Source organism: Equus asinus, chromosome 20 (assembly GCF_041296235.1).
Source record: "Equus asinus isolate D_3611 breed Donkey chromosome 20, EquAss-T2T_v2, whole genome shotgun sequence".
Classification (NCBI taxonomy): Eukaryota; Metazoa; Chordata; class Mammalia; order Perissodactyla; family Equidae; genus Equus; species Equus asinus.
The window spans coordinates 92,183,863-92,199,662 of record NC_091809.1 but is presented as its reverse complement, the minus strand read 5'-3'; the positions used below and the strand labels follow the sequence as shown (position 1 = coordinate 92,199,662).

The 15,800-nt window shown below is 37.9% G+C and overlaps 1 protein-coding gene across 1 annotated transcript; it reads right to left on the bottom strand.

Moving 5' to 3' along the window:
* Positions 1-12,278: 12,278 nt before the first annotated feature.
* LOC106833062 (olfactory receptor 5M5-like) lies at positions 12,279-13,211 on the bottom strand. The gene has a single exon (XM_014844093.3). The coding sequence runs from the start codon at positions 13,209-13,211 to the stop codon at positions 12,279-12,281; it is 933 nt and encodes a 310-aa protein (XP_014699579.1).
* Positions 13,212-15,800: the final 2,589 nt, after the last annotated feature.

The following is a 15,800-nucleotide window of genomic DNA, read 5'->3' as shown; positions in this document are numbered from 1 at the left end:
GAGTAAAGCTAAAATAAAGTTATTCTGAGACATGCAAGAACTCAGAAAAGTTATTTCTTATTACATCCAAGAGAATTTCTTGAGTTTCACTATAGCAAAATGATGGAGAACACCGAGAGAGAGGGAGAAATGGGATCCATAAAATCGTGGATCCAAACCACAAATCCAGCGAACTTCCAAGATGATCCCCATGTGTCACTGTGACCTGGATGACTACCAGTTCAGCTGGGAGGAGGAGGAAGGAGGACCTTGGAGGAGGCATCTGGGATAAAGAGAAACTCATAGAAAATGTGATTGAATAGAAATGTAGAGAAAACCAGACTTTTATAAAGGCAAAGAGTACAAGATAAAAATGAAAGCAATTACAAGCTCTTCAAAATGCTATACAATAAGAGAAATGTCAGTACTGCGATGTCTATGTTTCTAATGAAAATATTTATATGATTGTCTGGCATAAACACTATTGACTTTCAAGTTTAGAATTACAGAAACATGAACAATTACAATTTCAGAACAGAATGTGAATGTTATTAACTTTGACAAAGCAAGAATAAATTTGGAGATGACAGTTTTTGGGAGGTGTTAGGTGGAAGCACGAGAGGGTAGCACAAAGCTGTTAATATCTTCATTTAAAAGAATGAAGCACCAGAGTTTGTGAAGCAAGAAATAAAGTTTTCAGTAGATTACCACTGTTACAAAAATATCAATGGAGGATGGAGAAAAAGGCAATGAGTGTGAAATAAGTGAGCAACGTATTTTGTCATAGCAGAATATTCATAGACTATGGTTAAAATGGATCAATTAAGAAATGCTAATAGGAGTATATTACTTAGAAATATGATGTTTATCTCCAGAAAAAGGAGCTAAAAGAGAAATGGTCGCTTCTGAAAAATAGAAAAGCAGTGGGTCAAAGGGATTCTTGCTTATAACCATGTGCGTGAAATACTCTGAAATATGTGTGTGTATTCATTATATAAGTGTATTAATGTCTTCATTTTTATGCGCATATGTATGCATTATACAGAATGAATAGCTTAGGAGTCAACCCCGTGGCCCAGTGGTGGGCGTTCATTGAGTGCTTACCCTGCTGTAAGAGCTTTACACATGTTACCTCATTTAATCCTCAGTACACCTGTGCAGGTGATACTATTATTGACCCTATTTTATGAAGTTGAAACAGAGAGGTTACATGAGTGGTGGAGCCCATAGTCGAACCCAGGCTGCCCGACTCTGGAGCCTTTAACCACTCTGTGATCCTGCCCCTCATTCTGGCCAGCGGGCTGCTGACTGCTGGCCCCAGGCCTGGTGCGGTGCCATGGGCTTCTTCCCAGTGAAGGGGAAGGTCTGTCGTCTTAGGGGAAAGAATCCTACATTCTTATTCTGCTGGGTCCCCCATTCACTTAATAAAGGAGGCTCCTCAAAATATAAAGGCATTTGAAGACTCCAAAAATGTATTTACTTCACATAAACCCTATAAATGCCTTCTGACATTATTTAAACCATTGATCTTCAATCAGTCAGCCTTGTAGAAAACATTACTTAACCAATAAAGTCAGTCAACCTCAAGGTTCCCTGAGGTTTTCAGTGGCTCCCTATGTTTTCTTTAGTTAGTGCCTCCTCCCATCTGCTCTCTAATGAACCTTGTCCCATTCCTAGAGCATGTTAATGGGAAACACATCTTTCTCCCAAAATGTGCATGGCCCCTCTCCCACACCCAGGAAGTACTGACCGTTTCCTTCTTTTGCTCCCACTCTGCCCATACAATCTTCCATCTTGGCACACAGGACATCAGACATATTTCCTCCCTTTCCACGTGTCAGGCTGTGAGACTCCTGCAGTCAGGGATCATGTTCCATTCAGCTTACACACTCAGCACCCAGCCTGGGGCTGAGGAAATGCAAAAGAGAATGCTTTTGGAGGTAGATGTGTCGTCCAAAAGGGGCCAACTTGTGAACTCACCATCATCCATGCATAGAAACTCTCTCTTTGTCACGGGGTTGATCTGAATCAGGGATTCTGAGTCTCCCTAATAAAGCTCACAAGAGCCTTGTGGATACAGTCAGATACTACTTTACTCAATTACAGTTTCAGTTAATTGATCTGGAAACCCTCCCTCCTCTGCTTGACTGTCGAGCCTGGATCAGAGTAGGGGAGTTCTGCTGTGATGTAGCATTAAAAGGTAGGAGGTTCTAATGTCTTGATGCATCCATTCTGCAAATCAGGAGGACCAGTTTTTTGGGGTGGACACACAGGACCCCTCTTCCATGGATAGTTTTTAGGTGGCACTGCTATCTCTTGCTCTGCCAACCTTCTTGCTTTCTTAACTGACACATTCTTCTTTTAAATGGCACCTTGTTCTGAAATATGAAGAATTCTGTGTACTATTTTATAAGGACCAGAACCATAGTATATGAATGGAGAATGAAGAGAACACCAATAAAAATGAGAGGAGCTGAGCATCCAGAGATGATTGAGACACATTTCCTGTCCTCACGGAGCTTGCAGTCCAGTGGGGACCGCAGGCACATCAATAGCCACTTTCAACATAGGTGGTGGGTGCAGTAGAGGGAGTCTGTGGAGGAGAGAGTGGGTGCTGTCCTTTTGGCTTGGGCTAATTTTTGGTTTTTGCATTCTTTCTACAGGGTTTGTAGTTTCAGGCTACCACTGCTTTTATAACTAAGGAAGCTACACAAATAAAGCTATGTACTGAAAGCAGAAATAATATGTGACTTACGTAGAGTTTACACTAGAAAGATCAAACTGTACTGTGACCACAACTCTCATGTTTTTCAAGAGGGCACAAGTGCTGTAACTTTCCTAATAATATCCTCATAATTTTCTAAATAGCGGAATTAGTATTAAATCTCAAGGGAAAGTTGCAAGAACCCATTTTCTCAAGTTATTTAAAACTCAGACTCGACAAACTCCCCCCATTTATACCGCAGTATGAACCTGGTGGCAAGATATTCAAGATGACAAGGACATTCAAGTAAGTGGCTTCTAGCTGCAATGCCTCAGATATTTTTTGCAAAGTTATTTTAAAATTATAACTTAGGCATTATATTTGGTTTAAGGAAGCTTAAAAAGTTAGACTTGAATTCATCAAAAGGCATGTGTAATATATCTGACAGTTCAACTCAAATTTTTAAATCAATATTTTTTAATCACTATTTATACTATAATATCCTTGAATTCTGCAAAGTTTTTCAAGGTATCAAAACTTGGAACATTATTTAAAAAATGCTTTAAATTCTCCTAATTAAGATGTTTCTTCTTAGTTGTGTTTTTTTGCAGGGGCTTATGAATTGTTTGTTGCTCCTTAAAATCAAGCAACAGTTTGTAAGGTTTTAGAGGCTAGATCTTTCTTTTCTTTTATTCTTTTTCCAGAATTTTTGCAATTATCAGGTCCTCAGATATCACATCTCAAAAATTGGTTTTCACTACAAAACGGAGAGGTTCAAATAGGATTTAAATTGTCAAAGAAATTGGGTTCACTCTAATGCTTTTTGAATCGTGCCAGTAATTTGATCCCGTAGCTTAAGAATATAGAGAATATGGAAGAAAAGGAATTGTAGGGCTCAGACATCTATTCTGATGCGAATGATTTGCCAGAATGGCCCACGGGAGCAGAGCCACCTCTTGTCATAAAGAGCCTCAAGTGTGTGTTCTTGGAAGAGAATATGTAAAGCCTGCAGGAAGTCTACAGAGGTACTTTGTCCAATTCCTTATTATATTTTTGCATCTGGGAACTTTGGACAAAAGCAAGCTTGGCTCCGGTGCAGATGGCAGACTGAGTGTGAAAAGCTTGTCTGTGTGTCCAGGCCAGCCCATCCTCAGCTTTCCTGCCCAGCCCAGCTCTGGGCTTCCCTGTGGTGAGAACGGTGGAGAAGCAGCTCAATCCCCGTGGGCACAGGAACAATAGGTCACAGCCCACTCCAGAGCTCCCGAGAAGCAGTTTGGAGTCTGAATCCAGCCCCATCATTTAGACATGCAGCACAGACCAGAGGGCTTCTGTGCTATATTCAGACCCCATTCCATTAACATGCTTGCCAGGTCACTATATTTCTTATTTTTTCTTAAAAACAAAAGGAAAAAATTTAGTGAAGAAAGCTGTAAAACCTCTCAGGAGGGCCTCAAGTGTTGCCATCAGCTCCTGTACCTCTGTAAGTAATAGCAGATGACCAATCTCCTCTCCACATTTGAATCTGACCTCCACTAGTTGCACCTTATCCAATCCAGGATATGTCACTGAGCTTCTCTAAATTCCGCTTTACTCATCCATTTTGTGGTTAATCATAATAGCATCTGCCATTGTGATGATGAAGTGAGATCTACCCAAGTACGCAAAGTGCTTAGTGCAGTTCCAGAAGGGAAATGAGAGCCCAGTGCCTGGTAAGTGTGGGGATCAAGACCCCTGATAGTGGCCCAGCTCTCTTGGGCTGATATCCTGGATATTCTGAACAGACGGTTTGGTGAATTCTTTACATCAGTTAAGTCCAATACACAATAAGGACACTAAATATGTCTGTGGCAAGTCCAGACATGAAGGGCAGAGATTTGTGAGTTCCCAGGCGCCAGCTGAATTCTGACAACCAGATATTGTCAGAGAATGAGAATAGGAGGTTCCATCTCTTCCTTTTTCTTGAGAACTGAAAGTCAGGGAAGAGCTCTCTGAAAAGGCGGCATTTAAGTCCCTGTGCAGACCAAGAGGGCTTCTAGGCAGAGGACAGGGTGAGAAGACACATAGCTAGTCAGTGGGTAAAACAGGTCTCCTGATTCCCATTTCCATGTTTCCATTATTGCATCGAACTGCCTGTATCAGTGTCTTCTTGGAATCTCCAGGAAACGTTTGGATAGAGCACTGACTGATACAACTGACTATAATAAGAATCATATGGAACCACATTCATCTGTTAAAAAAACGTCAAATCACTGCTGTGTTCAAGGCTCTGTATTGGGGGTTTAAAGACCCAGTATCTTTCTGCTAAACCATCTTCCCTTTTGGCCAAAGGCCTTTCAGTCAGACAGATCTGAAAACCCAGCATCATCTTTTACTCTTCCATCATCTCATTCTTTCCCCCTCCTCCCACTGTCCTTACTCACTATACATCTAGATTCCGGTAGCACCCTTTCCACTTGGCCCCCTGTCTCTAGACTTGGCACTGGCACTAGGAAGGTAATTTGGAGTTAAAAATGTGCAGTGGAATCTTGACTGAGGGTTTAAGACTATATATATCCTGAATAGGATTGATTTCTTATTTTTTGTTGTTTAATTCCAAATAAAGAAATCAGTAAAAAGTACCTGGGATTCTTTCACCCAGTACCAATCACTGCCAGCAATTTACATATCTCTATATATTTCACATATATAATTAGAAAAAGAAAATGATGTCATATGCATAATTTGAAACCCTTTATACATATATCATGAGTGTTTTCATGAAAAGAAAATATATCCACATCATTTAATTGGTGCATTATTATACATATTTTGTTATTGTATCACTGTTTCTTAATTTATTTAATCAATCCTTCACTATGTCTTTATATTGCTACATATTTTTTACTATTATAAATATTATTATAGTAAATTGCCAAAAATACATGGACCTGTATGCATTTCTTGGAATATTTTCGTTAAATAAATTCTTGTAAAGGAAATTGCTGGATTAAAAGATACTTGATATAAGGCTTTTGTTGAACATTGTAAAATTGCTTTCTGGAAATTTTATACCAATTTACACTCCCCAAAGCAGCCTGTAGCCTCTCTCTGTACGTTATCACCTGGTTATTAATATTCTTTAATATCTTTGCCAAACTCATAGGTGAAAAATGACCTCATTATTACATTACTTTGTATTTCCTTGATTAGTAATGAGATTGAAGATCTTTTGTGTATTGTAGGCCATTTATATTTCTTCTTATGTGAATTGTCTGTTCATATCCTGTACCTACTTTTTTATTGATTTACCTTCTTATTTCCCTATATTAATTATGTTATAGACATTGTGAAATTTTCCCATTGATATTTGTCTGTATTTACTAATTATTGTAACAGAAATTTAACATTTTGATTTCATCAAATTTGTCACAGTTTTTATTTACAATTTCTGACCTTAGTTCTTTCCTTATAAAATATTTTCTAGGAATAAGAGGTCAAAAGTAACTATAAATTTTTTGAAGCAGGTGACTGGAGAAAAGTGCTATGTACAAAAATGGGAAAAGCAGAAGAAGTTGGCTGTGAAGTAGAAGATGATGATCAATTTGATATTAAGATTTTGAGTTTGTGGTCCCAACAGAGTATCTATGTGATGGGGTGTGTGTGTATGTGAGAGAGAGACAGAGACAGAGCGAGAGTGAGAGAGCAGATTAAACCAAGATTCAGTTAGCTTTTATTGAGCACCTACTGTATTTAATAGGCAATGCTGCTGCATTTTTCTGGATGGTTCATCAGCACTTTAAGAATTTACACTCTTCCTCAAAGAAGGAAAGCAATAGCCAGCACTTTCATGGAGTCTCAGGAATGACACATCAGCTTCTCCCTAGTCCTCTCCCCCACCCTCTTTCCTCCACTCCTGCCCAGCTTTAGATCCTCACATCTCAGGTCCTTGATCACCCTCCTCCTAGTGTGAGAGAGCGTGTGGAATTCCCAGCCTAGCAGTCTTGCTGTAAGAAGGTGGAGCACACTGGAGGAGAAAGAAGGTAGAGGAAGAGGGTTCTGCATATCTTAAATCTCGTGCTATTTCCTCTCAACCTCTTCCAGGCTTCTGCTAGTCCAAGCAGAGGCCAAGGAAAAGGAGAAGGAAGAGTGTGAATAAGACACCCCTCCCCTCTGCCCCACCACACACCTTGGCCTCACCCCTAATTGCTCTTTCCTAGGCTGGGGTGAGGCCAGCAGAAGCTCAGAGCAGTCACTGTCCTGGGGATGGGAACGCCGGCTTCCACAACTGTAGCTGTGACAACTAGAGGAGTTCCTACTGGCCACTTTGGAATGTCAGACCTTTGTTCTATGGGAACATATTAGCTGCAGTGGTTCAGGGTCAAAGAGATATCAGTGGAGATTTATCATAGACTTATTATAAATTAAGACTTTTGTGGTCAGAGCAGACCAGGTACAGCTGTGTTTCCACGGGACAGTGTGTTCATGTTACAAATCATTAACTTGTAAAACAGACATTGGGACTGGGGCTCCTGAAAGTTGGCAATGGGCTGTTCTAAGTTTTCCAATGAAGCAGATGAAATGAGGAAAATCCATTATTGGAGACACAAACAAACTTTCACAATTTATAAAAACATTTTTCAGGCAAGAATTTTTCAAATACCTGCTTCAAATCAAAGATTCTGAAAGCTGAACCCTAGTCAGAAGTGGTAGAGTCTGGTTATCAAAAATAAATGCTTTATACTTTTAAATGTTTAAAATATACTTTAGCATACCCTATACTATTTTATCCTGATTTTCCTCATTTTCTAGATGAAAAAGCTAAGGCTCAGATGGATCAAGCCACCTGACTGATATCATGGTTCAGGGCAGACCCAAGACTCAAGCTAAGACCTTGAGTTTCCTACCCAGTCTCTTTCTTACTCCACCACCAGCACTTCTACAGGCTTTGAAGCACTGCTTTTAGAGGCCACACTTCTTTCAAAATCTTGGAGAGCAAAATCTTCACCTCTCAGATCACACATTTTTTCAGGCTTGGTGTGCTATATTTTGCTTGCTTGGCATGCAGGCATCTGTTACATAGTTCCCAAATGTGGATTTATAGATGTTATCAGAAGTCAGTTATATGTTTAGTGAAGTGATTATGCAGGCACAGCCTTGTTTTGATAAATTAATAATTTAACATACAAGGAACTACGAATAGACCAGGAGAGAAAAGCTTAGCAGTGTTTTAATACCTAATTAGTTAAAGAAGAGCAGAGAACTATGCTGTTAGATTCAAGCTGGCAGAGTTGTTATTTTGTGCCTGCGGACACTTTAGGACCCACCTATATGAAGGAAAGATAGTCCAACATTTGTGAAAGGTATTTTAACATTTCTTTATAAACATGATTCCCCTTAACATAAATAACATTAATCAGAGTTTCCTTTCAATTGGTTGCTCTATTATAATTAACATTAATTTAAACTCTGCATCTGAATGATTACTAAGGAAAGCTAGTTGCTAGTTTTGCTAAGGCAAATGAAGAGATAAGTAAACATACTATTAATGATATCGGCTTTCAGATGAAACAGGAGATGATATGGATAAAGAGAGTTAAAAATGGTTCTTTCTAAAAGGAAAGACAATAATAATGTAATAAAAACAATCTGTGTGAAACCCAGAGATGGACCTAGGAGCTCTCCCTGCTCTTTCTGAAGTTTGAGAAGCCTGCAGCATGTAGCGTCCCTAGCTGAGGACGAGCCAGAGGTGGGCTGGAGAGCGCTTGAGCATGGCTGGCTCATTGTTCTATCTCTTCTCCTTGTACCACGTCCAATGTCGTCAGCAAGCAAGATTGTCTGTAAGGAGGAGCAGAAGCTGCGGCTTGGTAGGTGTCCAGAGCCAGAGTGGTTAACACACCCAAGCAAAGAAAGTGAGCTTGAAGGAATAAAACATTTTCTTTCAGGCTACAGTATAAAACCTTCTGGAAACTGTCTCTGTTAGGACACTTAAGCTGCTTGCAATGGTATAAGAGCTACTTATTTGATTTTTTAAAATAAAGATTGTCTTTTCTGCTCTTCAATTTGCCCTATCTTACCAGAAATGGAAGTTCTAGTTAATACAAACATTAATAAAAAAAGCTTGGAAGAAAAGGCTAAATCTGTCACCTTCCCAGGAGCCTGAACTCCCCAAGTATCTGACATCCGCGGCTCCCTATCTCTCTAGTGGATGCACCGCTTAATTGCAGGCAGGGGCCACTCTTAAGCACTGAATTAACATTTTCACATTCCATCTTGCTCTCCAAAGAATGCTAGAATTATACATCCAGGGCAGAGCTGAAAATTTGGAGGCACATTTGAAATTTTAAGATTATTAAGTTTCTAAAATACTTATATATATATGTCAAATAATATGAAAGAAAATGAATAGTATTTGCTCTCTCATATTTCCTTCTTCATGATCAACATAATAAAAAAATCCTTTTGGCATGTTTCTAAGCATGACAAATCAACAGAGTATTAGACGAGGAGAAATAAGACATTTAAATTTAAGCTGATTTAAAAACCCAGTACTTTATATGCAAATGAGTGTACATTTACAATACATATGAATATGTCATGTTTCAGTTACATATTAGACTTTTAATGGAAATTGTCTATGTGGTCAATGTTGGAAAATATTCATTTTTAGGATTACCAAGAGGAAAATGGGTTTACATTTTAGTTATATGTGAGAGCAGTTTTATTTTTACTTTAAGTGAAATGTTGAGCTTGTAAAATCTGATAAAGGTGAAATTTTCATTATTTTGATAACATTTGCATATTCAGAAGATATTTGTTTATTGTAGGCTGAAAAATTAGTATAATTATTATGAGTATTGGTTAAAACAGCCTCATTTTATAAATGAACAAAGATGTATAATCATGTTGGTTTCTCTTATGGCTTAAATATTGTCATTTTAATACTACACATGTGTATAGTGTGCTATATTTCTTAAAAATGTGAGTAATTGATTGGAGAATTTTCTTACTATAGTAAGGCCTGAATCAGGGAGATAAATGTACAAGACTAAGGAGCCCCAATGGGAAAGGAAATACAAAATATTAGCTTAAAATTTAGCTGATTCAGATCCTTCCTCATGCCAACTCTATGCTTTCTAGATCTTTGGGAAATTTAGGAAAATGTGCGCTTACATCCTTCATAATCCATGAATATAATATTCTCAATTTTCTACTTTGTTTTAGAGGAAATCGAGGATGTGTGTTGAAAAAAGTACACAAATCCAACAGCTGGAAAGGCATTATGGAGATGTCTCGAGATGTATTTTCTTCAGTTTTCTCTAAAAAGAACTAAAAGATTGATTAAATATACTCTTAGACCAAATATTTCTTTAAAAACATGAGTATAACTCATTTGTGAGAGGCATGTATTAAAACGTGATATCTACTTACTGTCTTTTTTTTCTCTTTCTAAACAAAACTGACATGGAAATAGTTTGAGAAAAATTTAAGAAATGGGTGTGGCTTTTTCTTCGTCATAATTTGTCATCTAAGTGTTGATACCTGCTCATTTTCTTTATCTCAATTAGTAGCAACCTCTTCCTATAGTAATGTTTCCTTGCCTGTCATAGTCCATCAACAACTCTGGCTGCTACCCTCTTCCTAATATACCAATTTCCCAGAGGCATCTCTTTCACTGGCTGGGTTGTGTTGTTGCCTTCATACGTCTTCCTGCCTTAAAGATGTTAGCTTCATGGGAGGATATTGAAAACAGTCTTCCTGTCAAGATCCCAGTAACTTGCTTTTCTCTGTCACTTCCCAACAACAGGGCCATTACTGGGCACTATGTCTACCCACCCATTGGAATTAGCAATAAATATAGAAGAGTTCAATTCAATTCAGCAAACAGTTATGACGTGTGTGTTCTGTGCCAGGACTTGTAGGTGCTAGGGTGCAAAATGAAGAGAGAATCTGTTTAGTCTCAAGGAGCTTAAGGTCTAACATCTGTCTTGTGGTATTCTTCCCACTTTGCTTGCTCCTCATTTGTTCATTACATGTGCAATCTCTCCTACCTCCTGGGCTTGCTTCATACCTTTCCTCACTCTGTTCCTTTATCCTGGTAGTATCTTTCTTCTTAACCACAGCCAATTCTCCATCCCCAAGTGTTTAGGAATACAGCTTGTAACTCAACTCTCCAGAAAGGGTTTCTGAGCTAAGTAACAGAAGTAATAAATATTTGACTACTTTTATTTTTCTAAATTGCAGGTTCACAGCAGCAATAAAAACAAAGATCCCATTATATTATGTCAAGAGTTAATTTGGGGGCAAAAGGGACCCCTTAGTTTGTTGATTAATTTTAAACTTATCTGTAATTGATTGGTGATACATGTTCTTAACCATTAAAAAAAAAGTCAAAATAGTAATTACATTTGAAAACAGGGGAAAATCTAAGGTTTATGGCAGATTTGTATTTCTTAAGGATTACTTTGAAAGAAGTATTAGAACTGAGGCTTGGAAAAACCATAGAGTGCTTATATTCTTGCCTAAAAAAAATTAAAGAGTTTTTTTTTTTCACCTACTCTCACTAACAGTAAAAACTTATATATATTTGTCTCCAAGAAAATTGGAATATCAGATCTGTGAAAACAAAAATAAAGAACATGGAAAATGTCACAAAACTAAAGTATTTCTCCAGATCATTCGAATTGTTTACGACAATAATTTTATTTCTCAGAAACATGCTTACTCTGGCCTGGTTTCCTCAGGAAATTCTTCCTCTTTCCCTTCCTCTGCTCCTTATTTCTCTTTCGCTTTCTTAAGCTCATGGTGACTCCCTTCTTCTCCACCCCACCTAGAAAAAAAATGACTGTAGCTGTACTTTCCAGAGACTAGAAAAATTAAACTCTTGCTGTTGAATAAATGAGCACTTTTTACATCTCTGAAAGTACCAGAAACCCTCTGTGTCTCTTCTAATTAATCTTCCTCTTCTAAACAAACAATAAAATCAACCCCACATGTAACTGAGTCATAGTTTTTCTGTTCTTTCCCCACCCCCTTATTATTGCTGCAATACTGTTTCTTCTATTGTTCATTGTAAGCATTCAGTATTTCAGCTACGTTTAGATTAAGTAAGCTTATTGTGATCTGATCTTGAAATTTAACCACTATCTGCAGAAATCTTATGAAGAAATGTGTTTTAAGACTAACAAATGATTTGCTACAATATACCCCATTTTAAGCCATAAAAATGTTTCTACTAACAGATTTTCATGTGTGATTTTGTACCCAGCTTTGTTAATTTATAGTTCTGCCCAAAAAGAGTCTTGCTTTTTAAGATCTTTGTGAATTTGGACCTCATATTATTACCTAATTGGTAGTAAGCCACTTAATTTTCAACATAGGAAGGGCATAGTTATGAACAGTCTAGTAAGTCAATTCTGATTAGTCCATAATTGGTTGGATTAAATATTACAATGTCAAGCAAGTGGTTCAGTACTTTTGGTCATTAAAAAATCAAAATTGGATGGACTGTTTGTTTATCCTGATTGGATGTCAATTGGCCTGCTACATTTCAATCAGATTGGGTATACCACGTCAGTATATCGTGCTTTCTCAATGCTGCACTCTGAAAACTCATTCACTATGACTCTCTGCCCTCTAGCATCTTTTTCAGGGTTTCCTTTACTTCCGTGTTCCTCAGGCTGTAGATGAGAGGGTTGAGCATGGGAATTACAAGACTATAAAATACGGAGACCACTTTGTTGTACTTCCATGAATTCCCTGCTTTAGGTTGCTTCAAGTACATGAAAAACAGTGTTCCATAGAAAATGATAACCATGGTGAGATGGGAGGCACAGGTGGAAAATGCTTTGCACTTGCCTTCAGAAGACTGAATTTTTATAATGGAAAAGAGGATGCAAATGTAGGAGACAAGGACGGTCAGGAGGGACCCAGTGAGGTTCACTGCAGAGAAGATCAAGAGCTGCTTCTCTTTGTTGCTGGTGTCAGAGCAGGAGACGGCAAGGAGAGGGGGATCAGCGCAGTAGAAATGGTGGATGACAGAGTCGCAGAAAGACAACTGGAAAGTCAGCACTGTCTGGATCACGGAGTTCAGGAAGCCATAGGTATAGACTCCTATCACCAGCTCCTTGCAGACCCGCTGAGTCATAATGGCTGTGTAAATCAGGGGGTTGCAGATAGCCATGTAGCGATCATAGGCCATTGTGGCCAAGAGGAAGCATTCGGTAGTGGCAAGAGCACTGGAGAAGTAGAGCTGAGCAAAACAGCCCAAAAAGGAGATGGTTTTTCTCTTCGCCAATAAATTCTGCAGCATTTTGGGCCCAATAGAAGATGAATAACAAAGATCAATGAATGCCAGGTGGCCGAGGAAATAGTACATGGGCGTGTGGAACCTTGAATCCACCTTGATGAGCAGGATCATGCCAAGGTTTCCCACCAGGGTGATGAGATAAATTAGCAGGAACACCACGAAGAGGGGAAGCTGGAGCTCAGGACGGTCTGTGAGTCCCATGAGGATAAATTCTGTCACTGTGCTACGATTTCCTCTTGCCATTTTGTTCTCTCTCTTATTGGAAAAAGAAAACATATGACTTTAAAATGATTAAATACTTAAAAACAAAAGCTTCTTATCGCTTTGTTCCAGTACCAGGTGAGAAACATTTGGCTTCACATTCCCAATGGTTTAAGGCTGTCATTAGCCACAGGGCTTTATTCTGCTAAAATAGACTCAGAGAAGTCTGAGCTCATTCATTTTCTTTTTTGATGGAGAGTGACGAATTGACCTCCAAGTAAGTTGCACTAAGTTACTCTCCCAATATTGTACATGAATACTGGTTTTCCCACAAACCCAAAGTTTTATGAAATTTTAAATCTTTGCCACTGTGATGGTGAATATTAGTAATGCATATCCTCTTGATTTGTATTTTTTTTATAAAAAATTATGAGTAGGGATTAGCAATTTGTTTTTGAGGAAGATTAGCCCTGAGCTAACACCCACTGCCAATCCTTCTCTTTTTTGCTGAGGAAGATTGGCCCTGAGCTAACATCTATGCCCATCTTGCTCCATTTTATGTGTGGGATGCCTGCCACAGCATGGCTTGGTAAGCGGTGTGGCGTCCATGCCTGGGATCAAAACTGTGAATTCTGGGCCACCAAAGTGGAGCACAGGAATTTAACCACTATGCCACTGGGCCACCCTGGGATTAGCACTTTTTCAAGCCATTATTTGCATGTGCATTTCTTCTTTTATGAATGGTCAGTTCAGTTCCTTTGTTAATTTTTCTATTAGGTTGTTGGTCTTCTAAGCATTTTATTGACAAGAGCTCTTTATTTATTACAGAAATCAGCCATTTGTTTGATATGTCTATTGCAAATTATTTTTCAGTTTGTTACTTATCCCTTCACATTGGTATGGTATTTTTCCTTCATGCTATGCAGTAAGTTTTAAATGGTTTGACATCAAATTTATCAATCATTTCCTTTTTCAATTGTGATCTTTGTGACATGGTTAGATAAGCCTTCCTCAATTTAAAATTATTTAAAAAATTATCTCTTATTCTGTTCTAGAGCTTTACTAGATTTCAATTTTACTTTAAAATCTTTAATCTATCTGGAGTTTAATTTTGATTTAAAGAATGAGATATCAACTCTTTTTATTTATTTCTCCAAATAGCTTGCCAGGTGTTCCAATACCATTTGTTTGTGAAATCATTTTCCAGTTGATTATGTTGATTTAAAACTCTAGCCTTGTCGCATAGGAAAACATTCATAAGTAGTTGGATCAATTTAGGATTCTTTTTTCTTTGCAATCTCTTCTAGAACCAAGACCAAATATTTAAATACAATGGCTTTGTAATTGATTTTAATAGCTGGTAGCAAATTTTCCAGCTATTCTCACATGTATATTTTTCCAGATGAACTTTAGCATCATTTTATTAAGTTCCAAAAAAATAAAAATAACCCTGTTTGTACTTGGAATGCTGTTGCATTGAATCAATATATTAATTTGGAGACTGACATCTTTACAACTGAATTTTCTTTTCTATAATATGGTATGTATTTCATTTAGTAAAGACTTTCCTTAATAGAGTTTTAAAGTTTTCTTTAAACTTTACAGATAAACATCCTACATATTTCTTTAAAGACTATTCACAGGTATTTTCTCTTTTAGTAACTATTGAAAATGAAATCTTTTTTTTTCATTTTGTGGTTTATTTACAATTGTTTACATATAGGAAAGCTATTGATTTTTTGAATTAATTTTATAACTATCTTCCTTACCATAGTTTCTTATCATTTAAAAATAGTTTTTAGTTGATTCTCTTGGTATTTTCAAATACAAATTCATATAATATGAAAAGGATGTGAATTTTCTCCCTCATTCCTATATATTATCTCTCATTCCTTTCTCTTCTCTACTTGTATTAGCTAGTACTTCCAGAGAATGTTAAAAAATAGTGACAATGGGGGCAATTTTTATCTTTCAACCTTTTTTTTTTTTTTTTCAGAAGATTCACCCTGAGCTAACATCTGCTGCCAATCTTCTTCTTTTTGCTGAGGAAGATTCACCCTGAGCTAACATTTGTAGCCAGTCCTCCTCTATTTTGTATGTGAGCTACTGTCACAGGATGGCCACTGATAGATGAGTGGTGTAGGTCCATGCTCGAGAACTGAACCCAGGCCGCCAAAGCAGAGCATGTTGAACTCAACCATTAGGCCGCCGGGGCTGACTCTCAACTTCTTGAAGGATGCTTCAGGAGTACATTGAGACCATCAGGCATCACAGACAGACAGAATAGCCTGTGAAATGTTACTGATGTTTGAAAAAGACAAGATGTTAAAGAACTGCAAGTATTTGGGGTGGTTAAAAACGGGTTCCCTAGGAGTGGGCCCACCTTTGACATTGGCAGGGCCCAGGATCAGGATAACGAATGGAGGTTCTCATATCATATGCCTCAATATTTAAAAGTTAAAAATAAATAAAACAAACTAATAAAATATGTTCTATCCTCCCTCTTTTATAATAACCTTAAAGGTAGAATTCTTAGGACCCTTGGAGTTCCACACTAGAATGAGGTGGCGTGAGGAGAATCTGTCTCCAGCTTACGCACATGTGGCTGCACCGACATGGAGATGCCAGCCT